The following is a 10,107-nucleotide window of genomic DNA, read 5'->3' as shown; positions in this document are numbered from 1 at the left end:
TGCCATTCTTCAGACTATTTGGCATATTTTACTTTCATGAACATCGCTGATTTTTTGTTAGATACAGTCTGTTTTCTGTGTCCATCCTACAGCAGTTTTTTTTGAGGAGGGTGCCAGTGAGCCAGTCCTGCCCCCTGCACATAAAAGATGTTTCTTAGTGATTGCAAGTCTCACACTAAACTCACATGAAACCAACATGATGTGGCGGTGCTCGCTGCTGTGAAAAGGTGGAGACTTTAGTTTGTTTGTCTCATCCTGAAAGAAATATGCATGTGTACTGTAACATAAATGTGTAATCATATAATGCATTTACGCCATATGAAGTATTACCAGCATTTGGTTATTTCACCATGCTTTTATTCTGAATAATTCTGGGTAATACCAGCAGCTGGAATTAGTCTGGTGGCATCTGCACAAACTCTTTTGAGGACTGGGTCAACGCTTTGACTTGGACGCACCTGTTAATGTTCAGCTACATTTGGATACAGCCCCTTTCTTTGTGCTCCTGCTCGGTGGTCTCAGAATGTAGGAAATCACCAACCGCAGTGGAAGAAAACAATGACAGTTGAGGGAAAACTGGTACACCAACAAAAATTGGTCATACAGTAAAATACAGTAAAGGAGTACCAGAGGGTGGAATCTGACTCAAAATGCAAGGATATTTATATGGACATAAATATATTTTTAACTTAAATTCAGTTCATTTTTGCTACATAAAATTAGAGAAAATGTTGCCATTGGTTCTCACATTATGGCATCTTAGATGAACAACTATAGATTAACTTGCACAAAAGATCACAATAACAAAGAAACTATAAAAGAAGGAAGGGCGCTTTGCTCACAGTGTCAATGCTCTGGTGGTGAGTTCAGGATGAATAATCGTTATTCAGAAAATCTTCATTCCTTCTTTCTTTTATTATCCACAGGCTGCTTCACAATGACTGACGGGTCTGATAATCGCTAATGTTCAGGGTACATCAGGTATTCCACATTAATAAATACAACATCTACAAACCTCCTGATATTAAGTGTGCTTTAAACTAACCCTCAGCAATAATTATAAATCCAGCATAACATCAGCGTTGACTTGCATGTAAATAAATTATTAAATTAACATACAAACCAAGCAAACAGGCCTTGTGCATGAAACATTAGCTAAACAATGCACCAAATATACTGGAGCCCCCATCATAACCTGTGAAACTGAGAGGGGCGAGCTGAGGGAGGGATCTGCCCGTTCATCACTACACAGTGACATCATGACCCTTCCTTCTTTCATCGTTTCCTTTTCAAGAACACAGAAATGGTCCACTGGCTGTTTTGACAGTGTACGTACTGTACAGCTTACAGTAAAAGAAGTACAAGCAGTGCATATAATTTAGATGTTTTAATTTAAAACAAATGAAAGAATTTCCCAGACTCTGGTTGTTGGTTTTAAGTCATGGATGGAGGTTGTTCAGTCCATGTCCAGGAAACGTTCCTACGATGCTTAAAACTACAAACATGGCTGCTGCAAACAGTTTTGGTCGTTGCTCTGAATCTGCTGTAGTGCTTCAGCACCGTGTTCCATCCCGTCAGCGTCCTCTTCTCTCTCTGTCTGCCCTTCAATGGCGGTGATGGACATTGCAGCCTGACAACCCTCATCAGTCCTCCTTCCCTCTCCCTCCTCCTCCTCCTCTTCCTCCTCCCCATGTGTTTCCACCTGCTCCTGGCTGCCAGTGGAGCTGTCATCCTTCTCTCCGTCATCTCCCCCAGTCCCCGGCCTTTTTGCTTTTCTTGCAAACCTTCTTCTTCTCCCATCATCCTCTCCATCCTTCTCCTCTGCCATCGGCGCTCCCTCGAGCTCGTCTCCCTCTGCCTCTCCAGTCCCTCCTTCAGTTCCCGTCCCGTTCCCTGCCGCAGGACATTTGTGATCTCTGTAATAGCTCTGTCTGGTGAATCCCTTGTTGCAGGTGGAGCATCTGAAGCGGTAATTATCTGTGTGGGACTGCTGATGCTCAAGCATGTGAGCCCTGCGGCTGAATGCCTTCTGACAGAACAGACACTTGTAAGGTTTGATACCTAGAGGAGAGAAGACTTTGTAAGATTTAATGGAATCATGTTTCAGTGATTGTTGGAATTTACAATTCACGTCTAAGGTATGTCACCCTTCCAAAAGCAGTCTTTATATATGTGGGTCACCAGCAGTATCTAAGCTAGCGGATCTGTTCACTGAATTTCATTTCAATCTGCTCAGTCTTTACATATTCTGCTGACACACTGTCCATTTAAGAAATGAGTCGTGTGGGAATGGAAGTTTCATTAATCCTACGACTTATCAGAACATCACAAACAATATGCTTTCATCTTTGTTGCAATAAAAATATTATTATCTGTAAAGTTCACTCACCAGAATGTGACAGAATGTGGGCTTTGAGTTTGTCTGGTCTGTTGAATTCTTTGGTGCAGCCTACATGTGTCCTGATGGAAAACAGAAACATTGGCAAAAGATTAAATTGAAGAACTTGTGAGAAAAGTCTGAAAGGAAAGAATGAAAAGAAAAAAAGAATTAAATAGAGGGACATAATAGTGCAAGTGAGGGGGAAAAGGAAAGAAAGTTTGATGTAAGAAAAGTTGAAAAAAGTCCAGCAGGGAAGGAGACAAGAAGGAATTCAAGAGGAGGGACTCTTTCAGTGACTTCAGCCTATCAGGCGGTTCCCTTGGAGAGCCTCACCTAAAGGGACACTTATATTTCTTGAAAGGTTCGTGGATGAGCATGTGTCGCTTCACTTTGTCCTTCCTGTTGAACGTCGCCTCACAGAGGGAGCATTTGTATGGCTTTTCACCTGGAAAATGGAATCAGCATCGAACATATCCTTATTTTGATCAATGAATTACATATTAATCACTTCAGTTACATGAAATACAAATGGTGGTGAACATAACTGCTCTGGAAAAATTCTTGAAACTGCTTAGTCTTCCAAAGCATTCAAATGCTAACATTTTAGCCCGAGATATATCAACATCAACTAGTAGCCTCTGAGTTTTCTGAAAGTCCTTCACACCTGAGTGAATGCGTGTGTGCAGTTTGAGGTAGTGCTCTGTCTTGAAGGCCTTCTTGCAGATCTGACACTTGAACCTCCCTCCAATGCCGTGAGTGGGGAGGTGCCGTCTGAAGTACCTTTCACACGGGAAAACCTGATGGCCCGAAAGAGAACACATCAGACGCTGCACGAGGTCTTAAAATGTCACGTGAGGAACAAAAACCTGATATATCTCAACCCTGAACAAGTGATCTGCATGTTTTAAAGCTAAGACATCAAGCACAGGTGACTTATGACTGCTGTAGCTTCTAACTTATAAGTCCAAATATCACCACCATCACATCGGTGTGTGTAGTACCTTCTGACAGTGTGGGCAGGGAAAGCTGTGTGAGGCAGTCAGTAGATGTTGCTCCAGTGCCTCCTGGGTAGAATATCTGCTTTGACACTTCACACACCTGAGGTGAAACACAAGGGGGAAAAGCAGGGGGTTTTGTTACAAATATGATTGCTGTGCCAAGCAAATGCAGTAGGATACCAGTCATACCAAGAAGCACGTCAAGCAAGAGCATAAAAGGAGGACTAACGACCGCTGGGAGGGAGGATGTTCTGAGATTTGTTTCTAGAACTGGGATGAACAGATTAACAGATCAACTTTATTACCACACACAGGGAAATGTGTTTGGTCAAGTGCTTCAGAGAGAAAAACACCATAAAATCCACATTCAAAACAAATGAATACACAATAAAACCACAACATAATCATAACAAGACACATTGCAACAGTGTAGCTCATTGATGTGGTCCATGTTTCCTGGTTTACTTGGAATTCACTGCAGTATGAAGCCAAACAAACTAAATACAATGGAATAATCTGCTGACACACTGGCATCCTGGCTGCTGAAAGAAAGAGACTTAACAGACTGTTTAAGAAGTCCAGCTCTGCCCTGGGATGCGCCCTCGACCCTCTGTTCTATAATGTCATCAGTACACAAGGACCAGTGCTTGAGCTGACCTGTAGACGGTGGTTTCCTTGCGTGTGTTCTGCTGTGGGCAGAAACAGTGGGAGTACTGGTGCACTCCCAGTTCAAACAGCGACGGGAACACCTTGCTGCAGAGGTGGCAGCGGTAGGTCAGCTGCTCCTGGTGTGTCCTGATGTGCTCCAGGAACTGATCCAACTTTTGGAAGGTCTGGGAGCAGGACTTCAACACGCACTTATAAACCTGCAGGGAAGCGAAGGGGGTTATTAATCCTGCATTGAAAGACATAATAATTATTCTGTGACTTCTTATTAACATCATGTTTCGCCACATGGTGAAAAAACTAAACTAAAATTAGACTGTGGTAACTTTTGTGTTGTCTTTGTCAATCAAGAGTCATACTCCACGTATCCCCTCCTCGGCACTCACCTGCTCCCCTTTGTGCTGGGTCAGGTGGGACTTGAGCTGGAAGTAGGTCTTGAACTTGCTGGCGCAGAACTGGCACTGGTAGGAGCTGTCGATCACAACTATCTGTTTGGACTGAGCTTGGCACTGTTGGTTCTGGCTGGCCTGCATCTGCACCTGAGGATGCCCGTTCTGCATGGCTTCCCCTCGGCCGCCCTCCGGATCAGCATGAGCCTCACTCGCACTCTCCTCCAACTCCCCTGGAGCTTCTGTAATCAAGTGCCATATTTACTGAAAAATGCTGGAGCAGTAACTCAGTACCCTGCAGAAATTTCAGGACTAATAATAACAGGTAATATCAGATATTACCTGTTTGAGCTGCCTCCTCTTCTGCTTGAATTTGACTGTTCTGCTGCTGTGACACCTCCTCCTCTGGTTCACCCTGCTGCTGCTGCTGCTGCTGCTGCTGCTCCCCGCTGCCCTCCTCCTCATTGGATGACACTGGTATCACCTTTACTGTGATTGGTAATCTTGACACTGTGCTGGCCACTCCCATAGGCCACACCTTTTAGAAGAAGACAGCTGTTGTCACTGTGCTGCTGGTACTACGCTGAGTTCAGATCTCATGGGAATAATCAATGCTTACACTAATGTAGCTGCTCTGTCCTGCTCCTTATAGGATTTTGGGATGTTTACACTCAAGCAACACCAGCCAAAGTGTTATGTTCAGCTAACACATTGGTTAGTCCTCAGCCTGAACATATTTTCTTTGAAATGTTGAAAGTAAAAGAAATTGTAGCTTCTAACAACGCTGTCTCTTCATTTCCATGTCTTCCACGTGAATGCTGACTTTTTGCCTGGGACACACAGCTTCAGCCTCAGACTTTAGCATGACATAACGTATGTAGCCATGCTATGGTAAATCTGCCACTGTTATTGTAGCTGCATACAGTATGGCAAGAACGATAAGCCCTACGATAAGGTGTAGACATAGTAAGGAAGGGGGCAGCGCTTAGCAAAAGACTTATGCAAAAACAAACATTTCTGTCAGAAACAAACTGTTTCGAACCTTGTGCGTCTGCATGTGTTTCTTCACGTTGGACTTTTGGGCAAAGGCGCGGCCACAGACGATGCACTGGAACGGTTTCTCTCCCGTGTGACTGTAGGAAGAAAATAATTGGAAGTGGTGACTGGAAGAGAACTGAAATCCTTTCTTGTGGGTCACAGTCTGCCATGCTGGCCAGTCACTCACCTTCTGATGTGCTGCTGAAGATCAAAGTTTTTTGAGAAGATTTTGTCACAGAAATTACACTTGAGCTTCGGACCTTTTCCCTTCAGCTGCTCTGCTGAGTGAAATTCAGTGAATGAAAATTCATCCTGCGATCATCATACAGTTGCTATCTGTGTGCAGTTTCATTAATGAATTAAAAACATAGTCTCATCTCTCTCCTCATGTACCTGTGGCTCCGTCTGGGCTTTTTTTGCTACTCCTCGGTCGTTTTGGAATGATGACCTTTTCAAAGTCGCTCAGCTCTGTCAGGTTGGTGGTGATGCTGCAGATCTTTGTTTTGGTGCCCTGCTTCCCGGGGCTGTAGACAGGAGGGGTGGTGAATGACTGGCTCTCCACACACTGACTGGGCACCTGAGGGAGACACACATGCTCAGTGCTTTGTGTGAGACTGCTTTTCAGTTCCAGTCCTCTGTGCACACTGCATGCCTTAACTAATCACGTAATACAGCGAGATGGTCACCAAACAGCAAGCTTTACTCACTTGTACAGGATGGAAAGGCTGCAGACCCAGGGTGTGGATCTCTGCACCACCACCCCCCGCCATATGGGGCAGCGTGCTGTACACCTGGACCACTGAGTTGCTGTGACTCGCTGGGACCTGCGAAGAGAGCGGCTGCTGGCCGGGCTGTCCAGCTGGCATGGGGTGGGCCGGTGTCTGGCCAGGGGGCAGGGTGTGGGAGGACTGCTGCTGCTGCTGCTGCTGCTGCTGCTGGTGATGATGATGATGATGGTGGTGGTGGTGATGGTGCTGCAAATACGATACACCAGCTGTGTGCATGCTCAAGTTACTCTGCAATACAAAAAAGGAAGCAGATAGATTTGATCATCGTGCAGCAAAAATGTATTATTTCAAGTATATTATATGTTTAAAACGGGCTCAAATTTGTCCTGAATCATCTCATACTTATGGTGATTTTGGAGACACGATTAAATACTAAGCATGATACACAGTGGCCGGCAAGGATGCGATGCTTTGCAGGCTTTGGAGGTAGAACATCTACTGTGTGATGCTGTGCTGTATTACCTGTACGGGCGTCTGCATGGTGGCCATGGGCTGGTCGATGGAGGTGAAGGCTGAGATGGCCGACATGAGGACATCATCACTGACCAGCACATTACCCTGGACTAGAGTGTGTGTCAGAGGGGAGGGAGGGACTGTGATGTAGGTGGATACCTGACATATAAATGGGGAGTAATACACAAACAGATGAGTTCTATTTGTGCTCTTGGTTCAGAAAAAAACACACAGAACGCATGCCTGTGTGTAAAAATGTATAATTCTTAGCCATTTTGCTGAATACTGTCATCACAAGGAATAGATATTTGTCTCACAGCTCTGTTTTAACTTAATGTACATTTGCATTCTCTTTTATAAACAGTTTCTACCACATAATTCATGTTTAAAGATAAGTTTATATTGATCAAACAATCAATCACCCACATAAAAATCTATCCTCACCTGTCTGTTGGCAGGAGTTTGTGGTCCCGAGCTGATTGACGGGACAGGTGTGTAGGCATTGCTGGAGGCCAAGGACACTGTGGAGAGGGAGGGCGCACTCGACTGGCACTGCTCCCTCTTGTGTGTCATGAAGGCTGGCAGAGAATTGAACTGTTTCTTACACTTTCCACACAGGAACACGTCCTCGTCATCTGGAGAGAGGACAGAAATGGATGTTTGAGACACATGGAGAGACTGGCAGACTTCTGGTGCTGTATGCTGTAGACATAACCTCCGGCATTTTCCGACGCAAACACATGTAGATATATCTGTATGTATGTCCTTGCAAATGAATGTGACATACAGTAGTTTTATTATATTCACAGAGGTTTTGAAAGAATATGTATGTGCAGCCTTTTATTGCACACTGCAATGATGATGTGAGCTGCATAATGTTATGTTTGCTACTAAAGGAACTTTAAATAATGTATAAGAATGAATAAGAGAACAACTTTTCCAGTCTTGCATATTCACCTATTCAATAGGGTCACTAGCTTGGTGGCTATTTTGTGGTTCTACTTGGTTACACAAAGCAAGAATGCTCTTTTGACTGTGGGTCTCTTTGTTTTGTAATGCCTCAGCTGTTATTTACTGTATTCGCTGGACATACCCATAGACTGAATAGTGGACGTCCCAGAGACATTCTGGTTACTGGGGTCAGGAACTCCGCCTTGGCCATCCAGCAGAGACTGGACTGCCAACACTGTCTGGTTGTCCATGCCTGAAGAGGAGGAAGGTGGAGAAACATGAAAGAAACCACATGCTGCTAACGTCCAGTGCTCTCAATGGCTGTATGTTTCAATGAAATGTGAAAATGTGAATGTATTTGTGAGGCAGGTAATAAGGTTATAAACTGAGAGGGAAGAGTTGTGTCTAGCCCTGCAGATGGCAGGGATCATGTGTCTCATTAACACATTTTGACAGGGAGTCACAAGGGTTTGAATGACACTCTGCTAAATCTTCACATGGAAATGAAAAAAGGTGCATGCTTTAATTGATGGTAAGCAGCTCAAAGCATAAGGTCGCTGTAAATTCACTACCAGCTGACAGGCATATTGTCAGCTTGTCCTTACAGTGCTATAGCAACAATACATTGGGTTTTCATTAAAATGGCCTGTGACAAAAACGTAAAATGCAGTGTGAGTACAAAGAGAGAGCCCACGTTATTTATTTTTTTCTTCAATGTAATGAGAACGACTTACATAAGCATATTCATAAGGTCGGAACAACAATCAATCTGTTTGTTTACAGTCAGTCACTGTCCCTCCATAGAGTGCTTTGATAGTTCTGACAAAAATAGACCTTTACATCGTTTTTTAAAGAGTTTTCCGCATATTGAAATGGTACCGGTATATTGACGTTGTTCGAAACACACATTCACGTTTTATTCTAGTAGTAGTTACCTGGTAATTAACAAATTATTCCTACCTTCAAGCACTTCAAATATTGCTTGCGCCATCTTGTCGCTCCTCCGCTGCGCGATAGGTGCTCGATTGGCAGGGGCTGCCTGTTGATGTACGCTCCCTGCAATTCATATGAAAGTTCAATGAAGACACTAACACCAAGAAATTGGAGACAGGCATTTGCCTAATTAATGGCCGCAGTAGAATGACGGGGAGTACAAAATATATACTGTCTGGAAACGGAGCTTGTTTGTTTGTCGGAGGCCAAAACATTAGGACTGAGGTTTTTCGTTGCTCCAAAGTACATTTTCCCATGTGCCACACAAACGTGACACACTTGAGTTTTCAGTATGATAGTGACACACGCAATACTTGGTCAACGACTGGCGCGATATTAAGTTCAAGCTATGGTCTGTTAATTTGGTGTAAAATAGGAATACGAATGTGAAGCTAATAAGTTTGCTTTTCCGCGTAACCTGAACACACCACCGGAATCTGCGCTCGATAAAATGACAGACTACCGTTTACACCAATCAGAGGCCGTTCTCCCTGCCCTGCGGAAAGTGTAGCTGTTCGTCCAATAGTAACCCTGGGATTGATACACGTGCCGGTTTCGCGGCAAAAAAGATTTCGCGCGAAAACCGTCCGATCCTTGTTTAGATGTAGATCAGCTGGGACAATAACAACAATAACAGCCGATAACGGGGTCGGGACGGCGCTTTTATAAATGGGCCGTGTACGATGTGAGCACCAGAAGGACCAGCGGCTGCTATTTTAAAGGATGCGTGTGTATTTCGCCACTTTATTTCGTTATATTTCGTTTTGTCGAACTGCTTCCTGCGTGCCCCAACATAACGAGGGGGTTGAAGAATTGCGGCTAATAACTTAGCTAGCATGCTAATCTGCCCTATATTGTCATATTCAGCGATAAGTCTGTATACTCTGCTGAACTACCTGTCGTTTGATTACATATATTCTCAGAGATGCTTTTGAGTAATGGCGATGCCTTTAGCAGTGTAGATATTTTATTTCGATAGCTCACTCCTGGAATGCTGCTATAAAGTTTTAATAGCCATTTAATTAAGCCCAGCCTTGGATGTAACATTAAGGATAAATAATATCGTTTTGTACCCTTAAACTGGTAGTTTGCCGGCTGCATCGGGTTGTTTGCTAACTTGTTTAAGTCTTTGTTGTTAGGGCACAAGCTAGCTCGTTAGCAGGGTTGGTTGCTGTGTTAAGGGCAGTGTGGCCAGGCCTCGCGGCTGTACTGTACTGACAGGAGAGATGAAAACAAAAGATTAGCCTGCTCCCTTGCTAGCTCGCTAACCTGCAGCGTTTAATACCGCCGCGGCCCCTTTGCGACCCTTTCTTTGGTAACGTAGTAGCGCCTGAGACTGAGCTGGCTGAGTTGGTATGCATTTTGCAATATTATTTTATTTGCCAAATTTCCTGTTTGGCAGAACATCCTGTCTGGCTGTTTCACCATCAATCTGAAGTGTTTCCAGCAGT

General features: G+C 44.1%; 1 protein-coding gene across 2 annotated transcripts; it reads right to left on the bottom strand.

The window, feature by feature from the left end:
- Positions 1-320: 320 nt before the first annotated feature.
- On the bottom strand, positions 321-8,680 carry znf341 (zinc finger protein 341). Of its 2 annotated transcripts, none has more exons than XM_070967508.1 (16): positions 8,624-8,676; positions 7,806-7,916; positions 7,157-7,347; positions 6,722-6,871; positions 6,179-6,487; positions 5,865-6,048; positions 5,659-5,749; positions 5,476-5,566; positions 4,776-4,971; positions 4,431-4,675; positions 4,036-4,244; positions 3,382-3,478; positions 3,045-3,177; positions 2,714-2,825; positions 2,390-2,460; positions 321-2,061 (listed from the first exon to the last, which is right to left on the bottom strand). In XM_070967508.1, the coding sequence occupies exons 1-16, from the start codon at positions 8,652-8,654 to the stop codon at positions 1,496-1,498; spliced, it is 2,787 nt and encodes a 928-aa protein (XP_070823609.1). In that variant the 5' UTR covers positions 8,655-8,676; the 3' UTR covers positions 321-1,495. The 2 variants fall into 2 exon arrangements, with proteins under 2 accessions (XP_070823609.1, XP_070823610.1); XM_070967509.1 differs by having other exon boundaries at positions 345-2,061; positions 5,659-5,752; positions 8,624-8,680.
- Between the last annotated feature and the right edge of the window lie 1,427 nt (positions 8,681-10,107).

Source organism: Chaetodon trifascialis, chromosome 8 (genome assembly GCF_039877785.1).
Source record: "Chaetodon trifascialis isolate fChaTrf1 chromosome 8, fChaTrf1.hap1, whole genome shotgun sequence".
NCBI lineage: Eukaryota > Metazoa > Chordata > Actinopteri > Chaetodontiformes > Chaetodontidae > Chaetodon > Chaetodon trifascialis.
Note: the sequence above shows the minus strand (reverse complement) of the source record. Positions and strands in the feature narration are given on the sequence as shown.

Bases quoted from the DNA above. Each gene is read 5' to 3' on its own strand.
- znf341 (XM_070967509.1), bottom strand. From the start codon at position 8,654: ATGGCGCAAGCAATATTTGAAGTGCTTGAAG. The intron at 7,348-7,805 runs GTATGTCCAGCG...TCCTCTCTCCAG, and splicing joins GTCCACTATTCAGTCTATGG to ATGACGAGGACGTGTTCCTG. The intron at 3,178-3,381 runs GTACTACACACA...TCGGGCCATCAG, and splicing joins CCTGCCCACACTGTCAGAAG to GTTTTCCCGTGTGAAAGGTA.